Consider the following 21,863-nt stretch of genomic DNA (forward strand, 5'->3'; position numbering starts at 1 on the left):
TGACGTTCCTGGATGAAGGGCTCGTTCAATCTCTCATCTGATCGTTTCCAAACCCTTATGCTTTTGCTTAACGGGTGCAAACTGATGGTGACCTCGTCTGTAAAGAGCATGTGCTCCAACTGTTCCTGACTCCATTCGCTGTGCATTGTTGCCCACCGCGACTCAAATCGCATGCAATCATAATATGCAAAACTATTTTTGAGCACTGTAGTAGAACGTTACTGAGTGAATGATGAAATTAAGTGTAAATGTTATTAATTTATTTATGTGAGTCAAGTTGCAACAGTGCAGTAAATATACAGTAGTTATTTCTATTTGGTAAGTGTTGACATAATTATTTTACCTTCATATTTGTTATTAGGTTCTGTTATTTTAGGGTATATGCAATGTATATTTCATTTGGTTTTTCTTGTCATTTGGGCAGGAGTCGCCAGCAGATATTGGGGACAGTTTCAGTTCACAGTTCAGTTTTTTGAGAAAGCTATTTTCAGTTATTTCTCCCGCAAAAAATACCACTGACATGCCTCCCGTGTGACGGGAGGTGCATCATCGAATCCCGCTATTCTTGATGCGTCAAAATGTTCAGATACAAAGGAAATAAAAAATACATGGGAAGTGGCCAGTTCACATTTATACGTGTTTTTTTTTAATATTATTAATGAAGAAACCAAACCTGTTAGTGGCGTGGCCAAGCGGGAGCCAAAGCCCCCCCCCCCCTTCCCCCATCCAGCAAACCTAAGAAAAAGAATGCCAGAGTTGGGAAAAGATGGGAAAATATAAAAAGTGTACGTACCCCCCTCCCCTGCCCTTCGAAAATCCTCGGCATGCTACTGCAACCTCGTAACTTATACTTTGCACCTGTTGATATATACGTGATATATGCAGCGACAGTGAAAACATGCATGGCTTCACGCAATTCTTTACAATGATTGCCTGCAAATATTCAGAATCCCACGTGCATAATATATATTTACGCATATTGATGAATAAGTGTTACATGCAGTTACTAGGAGTCGCTTGCATTTGTTCATGACAGTTTCTAAGACGAAAACGATTTTTGTGGAAGTTATTTCTCCCGTGAAAAATACCGCTTGATATGCCTCCTGTGTGATGGGAGGCACGTGCTTGAATGCCACCAGAACGGTGCTGCTTTTCTAGATGTCGCAAAACTTTCCAATACTAAGTAAAAACTCATGGAAAACAGCGATTTCGCTTTTAAAAGTTATTTTTAAAATTATTATTGCTAAAGGAAGACAATCTGTAGATATATACAGGTTATACACAGTGACATACTGAAAAAAATGCATGTTTTCATTTTGGCTGTCCGAATTATTCCGTGTATAATACACACCACAGTTTGGGGGGGGGGGGGATTTTGGAAAAAAAGTGCACATTATACATGCGCAAATACGATATTTCCTACAGCAATTTCACCAACAGTAATACCATATCAAGTTCTCCACTTGACCAATGTTGCTTTCCGTGACTGCAGTGACAGAGAGACCTGAATGCGGAGAATCTTCAACACTGGTTATGCCCTACGAACAAATTTTCAGCGAAAAATGCAGGCTCGACCAGGACTCGAACCCGGGTCTCTGGCATAGCGTGCCATTGCTCCAACCACTGAGCTACCGAGCCAGCCTGGCCTCGCCTGATTTACCTGCATGGAATCATCTCTGCCAGTGCTACCTCAACGGGATTTGTTGCCTTTGAAACACAGTAGACTTTGGCGTTGCCTGGTTCCTCCCAGCGTAGAGATGTGTTATGCTCTGTTTGAACTTCGCAGCCCACTCGTACACTTGTGATCGACTCATACAGTTGTCACAGTACTGAAATGTCATGCAGCGATGAATTTCTATCGTTTTCACGCCTTCATTCAACAAAAATCTCATGACACTTTGCTGCTCCAGCTTGGAGCACTCCTGTAAGCGTTCCACCATCTTATGTAACTGTTTTCCAGCATCTCGTGCGAGAGGCAGGTGTGCCAGCCCCAGCTATGAATAGCTTGCAGATGCCTTCACAAAATAACAAACATATAACAATCACGTTCGTATTTTAGATTTTTTATACTACTTTTCCGGGTACCTATTTATTGAATGCACCTTCTACATGACAACCATGCCATACCAATTAAGTTTTGGATATTAAAAAACAGCTGTCATTCAGATGCCACTTATGCAACAGATTTAGAAAATTCTGCATTTTGTATAATGCCCATGATATTCAGACTGGCATAGTACTGATCAGGATTTGAAACAGTACTAGTACCAATAGTTTTTCTTGTATGTACGCATTGCTTGCATGATAGAATTATTTTCCTGTAGTTTACGTCACTGGTAAAATAGAAACTAAGAACATTGACAACAGATTATTTATAAATCTTACGGATATTGAGGTACCTGATGAGTATATAGAAATTTTTCAATTCGGAATGAAATTTTCAGTTGGTAGTGCTTATATACACAAGGAAGATTTCGTGATTTCAATAGAGAAAGCACTGAATTTCTTAGATGATGAGGAGGAAAAAAGAAAATTACGAAGTCTCACACATGATGAACGTTTAAGTTTTGAATACAACAGAAGAACTAACAGAGGTCCAAAATACACAGAACGGGAGAAAGAGCATATAAGGTTGGGAAAAAAAGTTCATGGTTTCAAGATCTGGTTGAAAGAGAACGACATTTTCTTAATAAAATCGGACAAGGAAAATAAACCTGTCCTTATCCGAATTAAGGACTATAAAGAAAAAATGGAAGAATGTTTCAAATTAAACAATTTCACAGAAACCTCTCGAAACCCTATAACTAAAATAATAAATGAGGTAAAGAAAGTAATTGAAAGCAGTATCACGATACCAAGAGAAATGAAGAAAAAACTCATTGTCAAAAATTCAACCCTGCCGATTGCCTTTGGACTACCAAAAACTCACAAACCGGGAACTCCAATACGACCCATCATTGCAACTTTCACACATCCTGCATACAAACTATCCAAATATTTAGTTGAAAGACTTGCTATAATTAAACAACAAACACCATTCAGTGTTAAAAATGCATATGAAGTGAAACAGAAACTAAAAAATATTGTTTGGAATAGTGAGTATCGTATTGCAAGTTTTGATGTTGAAAATTTATATCCTAGTGTCCCAATAGAAGGTGCCACAGATGCATTACACAGATGGCTTATTGAGATGAAGGTTAACCCAGTAGAATCATGGGAAATGGTTCGATGGTTTACTGTATGTGCAAATTACAATTACTTTATATTTGATGGCAAAATCTATCAGCAAAATAATGGTCTATCAATGGGAAACCCAGTATCCGGAATCATCTCCAGCAATTTCCTTCATTACATAGAATCTCCAATTGTTAATGCGATAGGTGCGGATATCAAACTCTACATCAGATATGTAGATGATGTGCTAATTATTGCTAAAAATGAGAACACCATCATGGACGTATTTAAATCGTTAAATGAATCACATCGTCGCATAAAATTCACTTGCGAACCCATGAATAACAATGTAATTTCTTTCCTTGATCTGCAAATTAAGACAACTGACTCAACAATTCAAACATCAGTCCATAGGAAAAATTAGCGAAATCAGAACATTCGCGTATAACAATGGATAACATATTTTTAAATTTTTTCCTGAGAGCACAAAGACTATGTTCTAATAATGAGGATATCAAAAATGAAGAAGAAAGGCTCTTTAATATAGCAAAAGAAAATGGCTTTCACACTAACAGAATAAACCAAATCAAAAAACAAGTTGCAAGAAAACTAAAGGAAAAGAGAAATACAGACAAAGATGAAAAATCTGTTGAAAAGAAATTTGTGTGCATTCCATTCCACAAGGGATTCTCACATAAAATTGCAAAAATTTTTAGAAGTTTTAATTTCAAAATTGTTTTTAAATCACCAAGAAGTTTGGAATGTACATTTAATGAATTCAAAATGAGAAACTCGCTACCAGATGTGGAAACCACAGGAATATATAATATAAGTTGTTCATGTTCAAAAGATTATGTGGGACAAACAGCAAGGAAAATGGCAATAAGATGGCACGAACATGATTTGGACATTATAAATCTAAACCCAAGAACAGGTTTGTCAACTCATATCATCGAAGAGAAGCATTTGATTAAAAAGAGAAGGGTTTTAAAAAGATTAACGGGAAACACAGAGTTGAATGTCTGGGAAGCCTCGTTCATTGCAGAAGAACACTGGAATAAATTAAATAATGAAAATGGTAACATAGATCCAGTGTGGAGTTTTCTTTTTCACAAATGGAGTAAGCCACCATCTTTAAAATTTAATGTAACAGAAAACATCAAGAGACTTTGTGAAAACAATGATGAATTTGAATTACCTGATGATATTTGGGATTCATAATTTAAAAAAAAAAAAAATAGACTGCTTTTTTCACAGTTAAGTTGCTATATTACAACAATGTAACATTGACAACATCCATTATATAACAGATTCTTTTTGTTTAAAAATTACTAACCATTGTTATAACTGTATCTTTAGTCAAAATGAAAATAAATGTCTGATGAAAGGAGCGTGTGTTCTCCTGAAACGTCACAAAGAAAAAACTGTTTTCTTATGCTTGTAATAACCGTAAACTACAGGAAAATAGTACTAGTACCACCCACCGATAATGGCCAATAGAGTATAGGTGTCACTAGATTGCCAAAGTGGTCTCCCGCTTGAAGCATATTGAATCACCATCAAGCAGAAATAAGTTGCCAAAAGAACCCAAGGCCCGTAAGAGGAGAGTTGTGATGAAAATCCTTCGTGATAAGCAAAATAGTGTAATTGTGATGAACAGCTGTGTGCCAAAAAATTTATTTATTTGATGTTCTATAATATAATATACATACTGGGTTATTCAAAAAGGATTGTGCAAAAGTAAAGCTGATTTATTTATACCTGAAGTGACACACCAAAACTGTCAAAACATGATTTGACAGCAGAACCACTGTTGGTTGAATGGTGCATGTTAAAACTGTAATTCAGGACTGCCCAGATACATATTCTGAGATGATATTTCCCAGGGCATAAACATTCAGTGGATTTGAACTGATTCAAACTCTTGCTGTATACAGTCTAAAAGTGTCCCTGGGAATTGCATCATGCAACATGCTTGCCCGTCTGCTTTGATGTCACCATCTTGAACACAATCAATCATGAATGATGGTTCTCTCTGTGTGTACAGTCACGGACACTTCTGGGTTGTAACAATTCCAGTAACTTTCAACGTGATCGTTACAACCCAGAAGTGTCATAACTGTACATAATATACACACACAGACAAGAACTTGATGAGGCCTGTCTTCTTCATTCCCTTCCATAGGTGGCCTGTTATAGTTTTTACCAATCTCAATACAGGCCTTTCTTTTGACACTATCCTTTTTGTATAACCCTGCATTACATTTGAGTAAATGTAGTTGGCAACATCGTGACAGTAAAATATTTGAGTGAAAGGGGTAACTTACTGATGTTGGCATGACTTTTCATGTGATTTGTTTCCAACTTTTGCTGTTCTAAGTAATATTGAATACTCGTTGGCGTATGCAAACACGACATTATTTGGTTTTGCTCAATACTAAACATGATTTAATAAAGTATCGGTGCATACAAAAATTATGTTTATTTTCTTTTCAATTGTAGAGATGTTTTGAGAACATTGGAAACGCTTTTGCATGAGCATGGAGAGAAACTGGCTGACCTGCAGAGATCTCTCCAGCATATGAGCATGGTGCAACGTGAACGAGAAGCAGCAGCATCGCACACCACTGTGAATAAAGATGTATTCATTATAATCCTTGTACTATTCTGCTTGCAGACTCTTGTTAGTTGGTTGTTCTTCAAGTGAACTTTTGTTGTCTTCATGAAGCCTAAATGAGGAATTTCATTTCGACAATTACGAAGAAAATGCCATTTCTTTTCTCATGCACATTTACTCAAACCAACTCGAGAGTTGGGTTGTTAACTCTTTGATCTTCCTTGATAAGTACTTGAATTAAAGTGAAAAAAAAATCAAATAAGCAAAAAACATTTCTTCTTCCTCTGTATTTACACATTAGTATGAGCAGTGAGGAAGATTGACAGATTTTTGTGATAGATGAGTATTTGGAGATTAATACTACAATGCACGATCTGAATTTTTACCTTTCTTCCACTAAATTAGAGCACAAATTAAACAATTGCGTGAGAGGTTAAGCTTTTGTTTAAGACTTTCTTAAAAGTATCGTACAACAGAATCTCTTGTATTATAAGTTTTTTATTCCACACATCACAGATTCACCAAATCTATTCCATTGCTTGTCAAAAAACCATTATCAATACATATATATATATATTTTGTGTTGAAAATTTGTAAGTATGTTGTTATCATCGTACTCTGTACTTGTTGTTAAAAATTTAGAATTGAAGAATAGTTGCTAGTTTCTCTACATAAATTAGGGCATTATTCCATTGGAATTGTTAAAAATAATATATTTAGAGAGGAAGTAGTTATTATAGTGTACAGTTCTTGTACAATTAAAAATGGTACTTGTAAATACTGAAGTAACTATAGGTTACTTCCCCTACCACATCCCAGTTTATACATGTATACGTGTATTTAAAAAAGTGAACATATTTGTACATATTGTACTCTTGCCATTTCATGAGAGAATTCATTTCACTGTTGAACTTTACAAATAAACATGTTTTGTTTCAGTTGTGTTTGTCTTTCCAATCTACATTTCAATTTACGTAATTCGTCCAAATGTCCTAAAAGAAAGAGGCACATATGGATAACCTCTTAGCATAAAGTTTCTTCCCACGTCCTTTTTATTTTAATGTATCCTTATTACTAGATGGCAAATCGCGGATGTGCATTTTCCTAGGTAAGACTAGTGTGGCTATTAAACGAAACATTGCTGGTGCCTGCTTTAATGGTTTTTTTTACACCATTTTCCCACAAGTGATGATCATTGAAGTTGCTAGTGATGGTGATTGGTGTGTAACATGCTTATGCTGAGGGCAGTCAAGACAGTCACCAGCAATTTTCACAAATTGGAATTTTCAGAGTTCATATTATGGATGGGAAAGATTACTTTGTACTCGATCAGTATCGGCAGATATAGACATTCATTTATCAGTATCCTGTGTATCAATAAATATCTTGCAATTTAGGAAATATTCTGCCATTTTGTTATTAATTTTTTATTGTACATATATGATCTTCACTCCCTACTTTTTTAAAAAGTAAATGTCTAAATATGCAGCTTCTTTTTGCATCACAGTCATCTGCTAACATACGTTTATTGCAGAGGTCAATTTCATATCCATCCCTAATTTTTATCTTCCTATTTCCATTTGGCTTCATATGTTCAATATGTCCCCCCCCCCACTAACACACCAATAAAAAAAAACTACTTTATGGTATATATCTCCTTGCACCCATGAGCAGTCATCCTGCAGTCACAGCAACGATTGAATTCAATGCAACATGTCACTACAAAGTCTTGCTCTTACCTTTTCAAAGACTCCAAACAGGAAACATTAAAACTTGTTCCAAACCTTAAATCATGAAGGTGTAACCCAATCCCATAATGCATGTACTACTGCAGCCAGCATTTTTCTTCCAGGTTATATCCCAGAAATGATTTGTGTAAGAACATGTTTTCCTTGCATTTGTGTTATCATTTTCAGTTGGAATGTATAAGACCTATCTTTTCCCATTTATCCTGTTGAGTCAGAGGAAGTTCTCATCAGGAGTTACAGCATGAAAATTAACATTACAAGGGTGTATTTTGGTGCCTTCTGATTAAACTTTGTACCAAATTACATTGAGAGTGACAGTGTCTAAAAAGTCATGAAATTTTGTTGTTTTTCTCTAAACAATTCACAATTATTTTTACAAAATATCCTTCCTTTTTATGTTCAAAATGAAATGTCATATTCAAGTTCTTGTAATATACGCTCCCAATATATAATATCTGTGGTTCATACTCATTCCACACTCACTTGTAACATCTTTTCACAATGAACAACTCAAGACTGCATTCAAAAAGAAAACTGTCTATGAGAATCATCTCTCTATGGCAATACTGCCAATAATAACTTATTCGAAAATGAACCTTTGTACAGTAACATTCATAGTCATTTCTCACACTTTGTGAACATTAGAAACTTCATCAGTTATACAGAACTGCATACGCTGTATGCACCAAAGTGCATGGTTAGAGTAAATTAAAATGTGATACAATCCATACTACTGTCATCTTTGTAACTAACCAATAACTTATTTCCAAAATCGGGGGGGGGGACAGTATATTTCCCTTTGTAGATAAGATTTAGTATAGTACGGGGGCAAAAGTGAGGAAAAGTGGTGGGGCAACTACACCCCCTTCCCCTCGCCGCATCTGGTATTTATTCATGCAGAATGAAGCTAAATCACTTTATGTATACAAACATTTATTTACATAAATTACAAACAAGCCGTTACATACAGCTTTGCTCGTTTTACTGTAGAATATCTACCTACATAATTAACTGTCTTGTAATTAACTGAACACAACTGCTGTGGTTCTGAAATGGATGGCTTTAAACAGTTCATTTTGCAGTCACAGCCATGATCAGTTGCTCAGCCAAATTTGGTCCTTGTTGCACTTGCTTGAACATCTTAAGCAGAACTCCAGGTTCTGCAATGCATGGAGAGAGAGAGAGATGGGTAAAACACAAAAATTAACATGTATTTAAAATTACATGTAAGGGAGTCTTCACACTAAAGCAACAAGTATCATGTGTATTATTTGATTCATTAATTGAATTGTTGTTTTAAGTCCACTATGCACAGAAAGGCTAATTGGGACTGGACCTACAGTTTAAAGTGGGATCCAAACCACTGTGCCATGTGCCTCTACCGGGAATCGAACCTGGGATCCCTTGATTACAAGGCAAAGACTGTGTATTATTTGAGAATTTAATGCAGACCTGCATGGTCTGTCATGCAGCTATGAAGTGAAACATGGCTATTTATTGGTGATTCCCAACTGACATGTATCACACTACAGCGTGAAATCTCCCTAACTATATTGGTTTGGTAGTTCTACACAACTTGAAAGTTCAAATCACCAACCCTGAGACCTTCTGTAAACAAAACCACCTGCATGCAGTAAGCATTGCAAACTCATAGAAGTAAAATAATCCACACAAAAATCCAGCGTTGTTACAGGATTCATTACATAAGGTAAAACAATGGCCAATTTGTAGTATGGGATACGCTGCCGCAAATGACGTCTCACTTTAAACTAAATGCTTTCTTTTTTTTACTTATTGCTTCACCTTTATGGTTAACTCTTTGCACCAGTAATCATTTCCCATAAATTTGGCTTCTTTCTTGCATGTGAATTGAATATATTTTACTTGCATTTTTTTAGACAAAATGATATAACATGGTAATGTATATTTCTAAGGATGATATAGATAGGAGTGTATTTGAAATTTGTTTGTAGATTTTGTAAATTGTATCTTATGTAAATAAAATATATAATGGGCATAAACAGCCATATGCAATGCTCCAAGTCCAATAAATATATTGCTGATGATGATGATCAAAACAAGACAAAAAGTTCATAAATTTATTGCGGTTGGAAACTGACAAGCATCCTAATAACGATTTTTGTTCCAACAAATATAGTGCACTTCATAAAATAACTTGGTGACATGGCAAGGTAAGATAAGTGTGAACATTTTGTAGGAATATGAGATATAAAACGGGCATTTAAAGCCAAACCGGTTATAACCGGTTATACAAGTGTCATGTGCCATCGGGCACTTAACAAGTGCAATCAGGTGACCCTGTGTCGGGATGTGTCATGTTCCCTTGGAACATGCATGTTAGAACATGTTATTTCCCCAGTAGGGAACAGTGCATCTTGGGCTAAACTGGTTATAACTGGTTATACAAGTGTAACTTGTCATCGGGCACTTAAGAAGTGCAACTTAAGGCTATGCCTACCCCTCTGCAAGAGGCCACCCACACCCACTTCCGGTCCACTTCCGGTTTGACTACTTCCGGTTTGCCTACTTCCGGTCCACTTGTGGCCAAGTTGTGGCCTATTTCTGGTTTATATATATTGCATCATGCTGTGCAACAAATTATTATCCAATAAATTATTAGATACGTGTTGTTTTCTGATTGGCTGCTTATGACATAATGTAATGATGTGTTATATTCTGATTGGCCTATTGTTTCAGATGTTTTCAATGCGGTCTGTGCTTAGGCTATATAAAGAGATTTTGCATTGCATATCAGCCAGTATTGTGAGAGTTGTTGAAGAGTAAGGGTGTGTTGTTGCAGTGCTGCTCATATTTTTTTAAACACAAAAATATTGCAGATTTGTATAAATTGAATTACAAATCTATTTGATTTAATAGACAGAATTTTTGACAACCTGTCATAGGTTTATTAAGTATAGAGTTTTGATTTGAACCCCAAGAAATTTTATATAAATACCAAAGCCAAAAATATTAACACACATACACATACACACACACTAAATATACAAAACACACTGCTGAACCCAACTGATATTTTTTTATTAAGCATAGAATTTTGATTTGAACCCCAAGAAATTTTATATAATAAACATAACAAAATTCTAATATTTATTTTTGTTTAACAGGAACAACAAGTTCTGAGCACATAAGCAGTTTCTGAGGAATACAAGGCAGCAGCAGCAGCAAGCAATTAATTTATAGAAGGCAGTGTGTATCATATCTAATTGCATGGATAATCTTGACACAGGATTTTTTGAGAGAAGATGTATTTCAAAATACATAAAATTTAAGTCACTTGTTGATGATTTAAAGCTTAGATTCTGTGGCCTGTCCGAGTATGACCTGTTTGCTGTGCAGAATGAAACTGAAATGCAGTGAGTGCTTGCCAGTAACAGGCCATTCAAATGCCTCTATCTCAACTTTATCAGTGAGTTTGAAAGGCTTGTATACAACAAGTACAAGAGAATTGTTGGATTGTTTGTTAATTTTTATACAGACAGGTGCCATTATGATTTAAGGTTGAAATTGTTTGACAATTATTGGTTCAACAATTGCTATGAGCATTGTTTTGAGTATAGGATGCCCATGATTGCATCTCAGAGTTTAAATTGGAGACATTATAAATATTCAAATAAAATTATTAACAAGATATCTAAATATAAGAAGATTGAATTTGTTACAACTGATAATGGGAATTTGTACAGTGGTGAAGATTTCAATCCAAAGTTTGTATCACATTCCAACTATATATATTTGAATAAGCTTCTCATGTATTTTATAAGGCAAAAATTTAGAGATTGCACTTATGATTGTATTGTTGAGGCACTGGGGCAGAATAATTTGCATAACATATGCAATTGTGGGAGAGTTTTGTCCAGCCTCTCAGTGTGATTTCAGGCACAGGAATCTGGCAGTTGGGCATCAACCCGCAGCACGCAGCCCTGATTATTTCAGCAGAGACAGCAATCAAGGTAAATAAATATTTGCTGCAAGTGTAATTTAATTCTCTTCTCATCAGTGTAACACATTTCCTGTCTTATGCAGTTCCAAATCCCTGCCCCATCAGTGCTGTAGAAATATTAGCCAGGCTCAGGTCTGTATCCAGGAAGAGGCAAGATATTTGTTTGAAATCTGTTTTGAAGCCTGTACCTAATCACAGCACAGCTCTGTCAGAGATAGGGACAATGAGTAATATCTGTAATTAATAATTCAGTAATTATTTCTAACAAGTTTAATTTTCAATAGGCTCTTCTCATCAGTGTAACACATTTCCTGTCTTATGCAGTTCCAAATCCCTGCATAGCAGTGCTGTAGCCAGGCTCGGGTCTGTATGTAGGAAGAGGCATAGTTGAAATCTGCTTGGGTATAATTTTTTGAAGCCTGTACCTCATCACAGCATAGCTCTGTCAGAGGATAGGGACATTGAGTATAAAATCTGTAATCAATAAGTCAGTAATCAATTCTAACAAGTTTAATTTTTAATAGGCTCTTCCTGTCTTGTTTTACATGCAGTTCCAAATCCCTGTCCATCAGTGCTGTAGAAATATCAGCCAGGCTCGGGTTTATGTGTGGGAAGAGGCAAGATATTTGTTTGAAATCTGCTTGGGTATAATTTTCTGAAGCCTGTACCTCATCACAGCATAGCTCTGTCAGAGATAGGGACATATTTTTCAGGCTCTCTTGTTACAATCTTGTTTCTCTCTGCGTCACTATAATAATATCTGCCACATGTTCTATGATTATATGCTCTAACAACTTCAATGAAAACATATCTGTAATCAATTCTAACAAGTTTAATTCTTAATAGGCTCTTCTCCTCATCAGTGTAACAAATTTCCTGTCTTGTTTCATTTGCAGTTCCATCCCTGCCCATCAGTGCTGTAGAAATATCAGCCAGGCTCGGGTCTGTGTGTAGGAACAGGCAAGATATTTGTAGTTGAAATTTGCATGCAATAATCTGGATGTATGAGATGTTTTATTGATTTTATGTTTCTATATTTTTCAGGCTCTCTTGTTACAATCTTGTTTCTCTCTGCAACATTGCCACCACTATGATAATATCTGCCACATGTTTGATTGTTTGCATTGCGGGATTGATTCCCACTGTACCAACCTATGTATGTATTATTGGGAGTTTAGATAATTGTTTCCCGCACCTGCATGTTTCATTCCAAGAGGTTTTGTCTAGGCACAGTGCAAGGCACTTACTGCTGCAATTTCTGAATTTTTGCCTCAGAAAATACAGAACAAGCTCATTCAGGCATTTGTGCTTTATATACCCAACAAGATCCGGGTGGAAATCATCTGCACTGAACAAGTGCCCATCATCTGTGGTCACAAATCTCACTGAAATTTGTATATTTTGAAAATTTGTTTATGCCTGGCTTAAAATCTTCAAGTCGATACAAATTGCCCTCATCTGTGGTGACATATTCAATATGATTCAGGGGTAGAGGTACAGAAATTCTGTTGGTGATATTATAGTGGATCCAGTTTAGACTCTGTGGCATAATTATGTCCATTCTGTACACAAAACAATTCTCATTGCAATTGTTGTACCAGTAATCATCATACATTGCAAATCCACAATGCCAATAATAATACTCTACAGAATAATGCACAAAAATCCAACAATTTTTTTGCATGTATTGAACATGGATATTTCAAATCTTATTAGGGATTTCAGGGACAGGTAGTGAAATGCAAAATCACTTGAAAGCACCTATTGCATTTCTGTTTCATTCCCAAAAGAGAATAGGTCATGCTCGGACAGATTCAAGAACCTAAGCCTGAAATCCCCAATAAGTGATTGTGATTTGATGTATTTTGAAATTGCTCTTCTGTCAAAAAAATTCTGCATATTTAATAATTACACACTGGCATGAATATGCAAGGAACAGAATCATGAAAACCCATTACTCAATGCATTCCGATACAGCCTCATTGTTTATGATTGTTGCAAATTTTGAGATGAAACTGTTTTTATGTGATTCAAGGCCCATCAAAGATATTACACAGTGAACAATTACAGTGTCACTTGTTTCATCCAAAACAATATTGTATATGAGATGGGGTAATTTTTTCAATTTAATATATTCCAATCTGTCAAGTTGCATGAAGCACTCAACTGCAAGAACCCTCTCGGTGTTATTTTTTGCTGTTCTGAAAATGAGGTAGCATGAAACAATGGCATTTACAGATTCTGAATTGTATATAATTTTTGTAGAGAAACAATCAACATAGTTGATAGAGCTCATATAATTAGATTTTTCTGCTGATGTCTTGGAATTTTTGATGAATGCATATCCTATATTCTCTATGTATTCATATGTGATGATATTATCAGGAGCTTTGTCCTGAAATTCTACAAAATATATTTTTGTTGTTCCTACAAGGGTCATAACATAAAAATCATCATAGTACCCAACCTCAGAGTATACATACCTGAGCAACTGATTGTATTTGTGGGTATTGAGCTTGAACAGATTGATCTTATTTTCAGGGGGGCTCACAATGTTGTCACAGAACCTGAGGATCCCATCACTGCTCAGGGATGTGCTTAGCTCAGGTCTGAAAATCTTGTTGACATAACATTTTGTGCCTTTATTTGAAATTTTAACAACAATTTTGAAATCTACAAGGCTTATCTCTGTGACATAATTCCCCAGGATGCTGACAAGTTGTTGATTTGTATTCAATGCATCTATGATGCTCACTTGCATAATTTGTGTGGGGACATATGGGTTCTCTTCAAAACAAACAGTTCTGTGATTAAAATTATCTGAAAAATCTCTTGCATTTGTTTCATATATACTGTAGACAAGATACTGATTGTTTATATATTTTACAATATAATCTTCAGACATCTTGCAAGTGGGGGCAACATAATATCTATGGGTTATATTTATATCTAGGCTTTCACTATTCTGTACAGTCAATATGTTGGGAACAAAAAATTCATTCTATACCTTCAATCCTGTTTCTGCTCTATTTCTGCAATCCCTGCTGTCCCTGCTGTCCCTGCTGTGTCTGAAAATATTTTTAATGTAAATAATTGTTTCCCACAATTGTTTCCCACAATTGCATCTTCTGCTAAGATTATTCCCACCTAGAATTTTTGCAATACAATCAGAATCACAATATTTGAATTTTTGTCTTATAAAATACATTATAATCTCATTCAGGTATATATGTTTAGAGTATCACACACAATCAGGATCAAAATCATCCCCACTATACAAATGGCCAGCATCTGTTGTGACAAATTCAATATCATTATAAATTGTAGATATTCTAAATTTGTAATGCATCCAATTCAAGCTTGGATATGAATCAATCCTCATCCTATGCTCTGAAAACAAATTGTAGCAATTTCCCCACCAGTGATTCCTAAACACTTTGAGCATGAAATAATACCCGTAATCATCTGTGTAAAAATTCACAAAATATCCAGCAATTCTGCCATAATTATTGTACACAATTTTTTCAAACTTGCTTATATATTTAAGGCATAGGTAGTGAAAAGGCAATTCACTGTTAAGCATCCACTGCATCTCTGTTTCATTGCAAACTGCAAACAGGTCATACTCAGAGAATCCAGATAATCTGATTGATATTTTCCACTATTGTTCATATATAAACGTTTCAACGTATGTTCAACATATGTTCAACATATGTTCAACATATGTTGAACATACGTTGAAACGTTTATATATGAACAATAGTGGAAAATATCAATCAGATTTTCCACTATTGTTCATATATAAACGTTTCAACGTATGTTCAACATATGTTCAACATATGTTCAACATATGTTGAACATACGTTGAAACGTTTATATATGAACAATAGTGGAAAATATCAATCAGATTATCTGGATTCTCTGAGTATGACCTGTTTGCAGTTTGCAATGAAACAGAGATGCAGTGGATGCTTAACAGTGAATTGCCTTTTCACTACCTATGCCTTAAATATATAAGCAAGTTTGAAAAAATTGTGTACAATAATTATGGCAGAATTGCTGGATATTTTGTGAATTTTTACACAGATGATTACGGGTATTATTTCATGCTCAAAGTGTTTAGGAATCACTGGTGGGGAAATTGCTACAATTTGTTTTCAGAGCATAGGATGAGGATTGATTCATATCCAAGCTTGAATTGGATGCATTACAAATTTAGAATATCTACAATTTATAATGATATTGAATTTGTCACAACAGATGCTGGCCATTTGTATAGTGGGGATGATTTTGATCCTGATTGTGTGTGATACTCTAAACATATATACCTGAATGAGATTATAATGTATTTTATAAGACAAAAATTCAAATATTGTGATTCTGATTGTATTGCAAAAATTCTAGGTGGGAATAATCTTAGCAGAAGATGCAATTGTGGGAAACAATTGTGGGAAACAATTATTTACATTAAAAATATTTTCAGACACAGCAGGGACAGCAGGGACAGCAGGGATTGCAGAAATAGAGCAGAAACAGGATTGAAGGTATAGAATGAATTTTTTGTTCCCAACATATTGACTGTACAGAATAGTGAAAGCCTAGATATAAATATAACCCATAGATATTATGTTGCCCCCACTTGCAAGATGTCTGAAGATTATATTGTAAAATATATAAACAATCAGTATCTTGTCTACAGTATATATGAAACAAATGCAAGAGATTTTTCAGATAATTTTAATCACAGAACTGTTTGTTTTGAAGAGAACCCATATGTCCCCACACAAATTATGCAAGTGAGCATCATAGATGCATTGAATACAAATCAACAACTTGTCAGCATCCTGGGGAATTATGTCACAGAGATAAGCCTTGTAGATTTCAAAATTGTTGTTAAAATTTCAAATAAAGGCACAAAATGTTATGTCAACAAGATTTTCAGACCTGAGCTAAGCACATCCCTGAGCAGTGATGGGATCCTCAGGTTCTGTGACAACATTGTGAGCCCCCCTGAAAATAAGATCAATCTGTTCAAGCTCAATACCCACAAATACAATCAGTTGCTCAGGTATGTATACTCTGAGGTTGGGTACTATGATGATTTTTATGTTATGACCCTTGTAGGAACAACAAAAATATATTTTGTAGAATTTCAGGACAAAGCTCCTGATAATATCATCACATATGAATACATAGAGAATATAGGATATGCATTCATCAAAAATTCCAAGACCTCAGCAGAAAAATCTAATTATATGAGCTCTATCAACTATGTTGATTGTTTCTCTACAAAAATTATATACAATTCAGAATCTGTAAATGCCATTGTTTCATGCTACCTCATTTTCAGAACAGCAAAAAATAACACCGAGAGGGTTCTTGCAGTTGAGTGCTTCATGCAACTTGACAGATTGGAATATATTAAATTGAAAAAATTACCCCATCTCATATACAATATTGTTTTGGATGAAACAAGTGACACTGTAATTGTTCACTGTGTAATATCTTTGATGGGCCTTGAATCACATAAAAACAGTTTCATCTCAAAATTTGCAACAATCATAAACAATGAGGCTGTATCGGAATGTATTGAGTAATGGGTTTTCATGATTCTGTTCCTTGCATATTCATGCCAGTGTGTAATTATTAAATATGCAGAATTTTTTTGACAGAAGAGCAATTTCAAAATACATCAAATCACAATCACTTATTGGGGATTTCAGGCTTAGGTTCTTGAATCTGTCCGAGCATGACCTATTCTCTTTTGGGAATGAAACAGAAATGCAATAGGTGCTTTCAAGTGATTTTGCATTTCACTACCTGTCCCTGAAATCCCTAATAAGATTTGAAATATCCATGTTCAATACATGCAAAAAAATTGTTGGATTTTTGTGCATTATTCTGTAGAGTATTATTATTGGCATTGTGGATTTGCAATGTATGATGATTACTGGTACAACAATTGCAATGAGAATTGTTTTGTGTACAGAATGGACATAATTATGCCACAGAGTCTAAACTGGATCCACTATAATATCACCAACAGAATTTCTGTACCTCTACCCCTGAATCATATTGAATATGTCACCACAGATGAGGGCAATTTGTATCGACTTGAAGATTTTAAGCCAGGCATAAACAAATTTTCAAAATATACAAATTTCAGTGAGATTTGTGACCACAGATGATGGGCACTTGTTCAGTGCAGATGATTTCCACCCGGATCTTGTTGGGTATATAAAGCACAAATGCCTGAATGAGCTTGTTCTGTATTTTCTGAGGCAAAAATTCAGAAATTGCAGCAGTAAGTGCCTTGCACTGTGCCTAGACAAAACCTCTTGGAATAAAACATGCAGGTGTGGGAAACAATTATCTAAACTCCCAATAATACATACATAGGTTGGTACAGTGGGAATCAATCCCGCAATGCAAACAATCAAACATGTGGCAGATATTATCATAGTGGTGGCAATGTTGCAGAGAGAAACAAGATTGTAACAAGAGAGCCTGAAAAATATAGAAACATAAAATCAATAAAACATCTCATACATCCAGATTATTGCATGCAAATTTCAACTACAAATATCTTGCCTGTTCCTACACACAGACCCGAGCCTGGCTGATATTTCTACAGCACTGATGGGCAGGGATGGAACTGCAAATGAAACAAGACAGGAAATTTGTTACACTGATGAGGAGAAGAGCCTATTAAGAATTAAACTTGTTAGAATTGATTACAGATATGTTTTCATTGAAGTTGTTAGAGCATATAATCATAGAACATGTGGCAGATATTATTATAGTGACGCAGAGAGAAACAAGATTGTAACAAGAGAGCCTGAAAAATATGTCCCTATCTCTGACAGAGCTATGCTGTGATGAGGTACAGGCTTCAGAAAATTATACCCAAGCAGATTTCAAACAAATATCTTGCCTCTTCCCACACATAAACCCGAGCCTGGCTGATATTTCTACAGCACTGATGGACAGGGATTTGGAACTGCATGTAAAACAAGACAGGAAGAGCCTATTAAAATTTAAACTTGTTAGAATTGATTACTGACTTATTGATTACAGATTTTATACTCAATGTCCCTATCCTCTGACAGAGCTATGCTGTGATGAGGTACAGGCTTCAAAAAATTATACCCAAGCAGATTTCAACTATGCCTCTTCCTACATACAGACCCGAGCCTGGCTACAGCACTGCTATGCAGAGATTTGGAACTGCATAAGACAGGAAATGTGTTACACTGATGAGAAGAGCCTATTGAAAATTAAACTTGTTAGAAATGATTACTGAATTATTAATTACAGATATTACTCATTGTCCCTATCTCTGACAGAGCTGTGCTGTGAATAGGTACAGGCTTCAAAACAGATTTCAAACAAATATCTTGCCTCTTCCTGGATACAGACCTGAGCCTGGCTAATATTTCTACAGCACTGATGGGGCAGGGATTTGGAACTGCATAAGACAGGAAATGTGTTACACTGATGAGAAGAGAATTAAATTACACTTGCAGCAAATATTTATTTACCTTGATTGCTGTCTCTGCTGAAATAATCAGGGCTGCGTGCTGCGGGTTGATGCCCAACTGCCAGATTCCTGTGCCTGAAATCACACTGAGAGGCTGGACAAAACTCTCCCACAATTGCATATGTTATGCAAATTATTCTGCCCCAGTGCCTCAACAATACAATCATAAGTGCAATCTCTAAATTTTTGCCTTATAAAATACATGAGAAGCTTATTCAAATATATATAGTTGGAATGTGATACAAACTTTGGATTGAAATCTTCACCACTGTACAAATTCCCATTATCAGTTGTAACAAATTCAATATTAGATATCCTGTTAATAATTTTATTTGAATATTTATAATGTCTCCAATTTGAACTCTGAGATGCAATCATGCACATCCTATATTCTAAACAATTGCTATGAGCATTGTTGAACCAATAATTGTCAAACAATTTCAACCTTAAATTATAATGGCACCTGTCTGTATAAAAATTAACAAAAGATCCAACAATTCTCTTGTTCTTGTTGTATACACGCCTCTCAAACTCACTGATAAAGTTGAGATAGAGGCATTTGAATGGCCTGTTACTGGCAAGCACTCACTGCATTTCAGTTTCATTCTGCACAGCAAACAGGTCATACTCGGACAGGCCACAGAATCTAAGCTTTAAATCATCAACAAGTGACTTAAATTTTATGTATTTTGAAATACATCTTCTCTCAAAAAATCCTGTGTCAAGATTATCCATGCAATTAGATATGATACACACTGCCTTCTATAAATTAATTGCTTGCTGCTGCTGCTGCCTTGTATTCCTCAGAAACTGCTTATGTGCTCAGAACTTGTTGTTCCTGTTAAACAAAAATAAATATTAGAATTTTGTTATGTTTATTATATAAAATTTCTTGGGGTTCAAATCAAAATTCTATGCTTAATAAAAAAATATCAGTTGGGTTCAGCAGTGTGTTTTGTATATTTAGTGTGTGTGTATGTGTATGTGTGTTAATATTTTTGGCTTTGGTATTTATATAAAATTTCTTGGGGTTCAAATCAAAACTCTATACTTAATAAACCTATGACAGGTTGTCAAAAATTCTGTCTATTAAATCAAATAGATTTGTAATTCAATTTATACAAATCTGCAATATTTTTGTGTTTAAAAAAATATGAGCAGCACTGCAACAACACACCCTTACTCTTCAACAACTCTCACAATACTGGCTGATATGCAATGCAAAATCTCTTTATATAGCCTAAGCACAGACCGCATTGAAAACATCTGAAACAATAGGCCAATCAGAATATAACACATCATTACATTATGTCATAAGCAGCCAATTAGAAAACAACACGTATCTAATAATTTATTGGATAATAATTTGTTGCACAGCATGATGCAATATATATAAACCAGAAATAGGCCACAACTTGGCCACAAGTGGACCGGAAGTAGGCAAACCGGAAGTAGTCAAACCGGAAGTGGACCGGAAGTAAACCGGAAGTGGACTGGAAGTGGGTGTGGGTGGCCTCTTGCAGAGGGGTAGGCATAGCCTTAAGTTGCACTTCTTAAGTGCCCGATGACAAGTTACACTTGTATAACCAGTTATAACCAGTTTAGCCCAAGATGCACTGTTCCCTACTGGGGAAATAACATGTTCTAACATGCATGTTCCAAGGGCACATGACACATCCCGACACAGGGTCACCTGATTGCACTTGTTAAGTGCCCGATGGCACATGACACTTGTATAACCGGTTATAACCGGTTTGGCTTTAAATGCCCGTTTTATATCTACTAATATGCATTGTAACTTTCAATGAGCTTGGAGATTTGTGTACATAATGATATTTTATAACATTGGTTATTTTCTAAAAATAATCATGTGAACAGCAAGGAAGTATTGCCACTTAGTAATATTGCCTGACTTATCCTTAGAAAAATAACATGCCGAGTTCCATGCGTGCAGGAAGGTCTCCGTGTTCTCCGAGCTTGTTTTCAAAACACCAGCAAGGATAGCCTTTGAAAAGGGGTGAGAAACCGATTCTACTCAATATTTATGTAACGTTCTGTCAGTAGTATCCTGAGAAACCAGTAAATGAAGTGGTTAAGTTGGTATCCCAGTGCAGTGGTGTGGCAGTGTCTGCAGTTTTAAGGGTTATGAAAGAGAGAATGACCGGGAGAGTAACAATGTATGCGGCTGCATATTCGTCTGATGTTTTGAGAGCGGGTTCTCACATTCAGAGGCTCTTATATAAAATGAATAGGTGCGGCGAACTATGAGTGTAACAGCAGATGATTGCGGTCATGAATCAGCTGACGCGGAGTGATACATCAAATCGGTGAGACCGTTTGTTTACAGAAGGTCTCAGGGTTGGTGATTTACACTTTAGTCATTGTTCCATGTAAAAGTTTATAATCAGTTTCGCCACCTTTATAGTAACAAGAGGAAGTTTCATACTGCAACTGAGGCACGTTTCCCTCCTGAATAGTGGTGCCCCTCAAAAACACTCCTTCAGTATGAACTTATTATCTTCCTGCAACACCATTACAATAATTAAAGTGCGACAAATGAAATTATATGTGTGAAATATACAGTGGAACCCTGATTTTGCATTTTCCCACATTATACATCAACAGCAAAATGTTATAAAATTTTCTATGATTTTACATTTTCCTGCATTTTAAGTTTTTTCAGCTTGGTATGTTGAAAAATGCAAAATCAAGGTTTCACTGTACGCACTTTTAGATTGACATCTATTTCCAGGGAAGGAGTGGCAGATACCCTATCAATTGGGCCACTGCTAAGAAAATTGT

General features: G+C 35.6%; 2 protein-coding genes across 3 annotated transcripts in view; one reads left to right on the top strand and one right to left on the bottom strand.

The window, feature by feature from the left end:
* Positions 1 to 6,710, top strand: part of Orp8 (Oxysterol-binding protein-related protein 8) — a 101,375-nt gene extending 94,665 nt beyond the window's left edge. Inside the window, 1 exon segment of the mRNA XM_083119058.1 lies at positions 5,677 to 6,710. Within this exon segment, the coding sequence (XP_082975184.1) occupies positions 5,677 to 5,881 (205 nt within the window). The 3' untranslated portion in view covers positions 5,882 to 6,710.
* A 1,757-nt stretch (positions 6,711 to 8,467) lies between these two features.
* Positions 8,468 to 21,863, bottom strand: part of LSm-4 (COMM domain containing 5 Like Sm protein 4) — a 28,649-nt gene continuing 15,253 nt past the window's right edge. For both annotated transcript variants that reach the window (XM_083120066.1, XM_083120067.1), the window contains exon 5: positions 8,468 to 8,699. The gene's annotated coding sequence lies outside the window, so the exon portion shown is untranslated. The remainder of the gene's footprint in view (positions 8,700 to 21,863) is intronic.

The sequence above is a fragment of the Lepisma saccharinum genome, chromosome 3 (genome assembly GCF_977018435.1).
Source record: "Lepisma saccharinum chromosome 3, izLepSacc3.1, whole genome shotgun sequence".
In the NCBI taxonomy this organism is placed as follows: Eukaryota; Metazoa; Arthropoda; class Insecta; order Zygentoma; family Lepismatidae; genus Lepisma; species Lepisma saccharinum.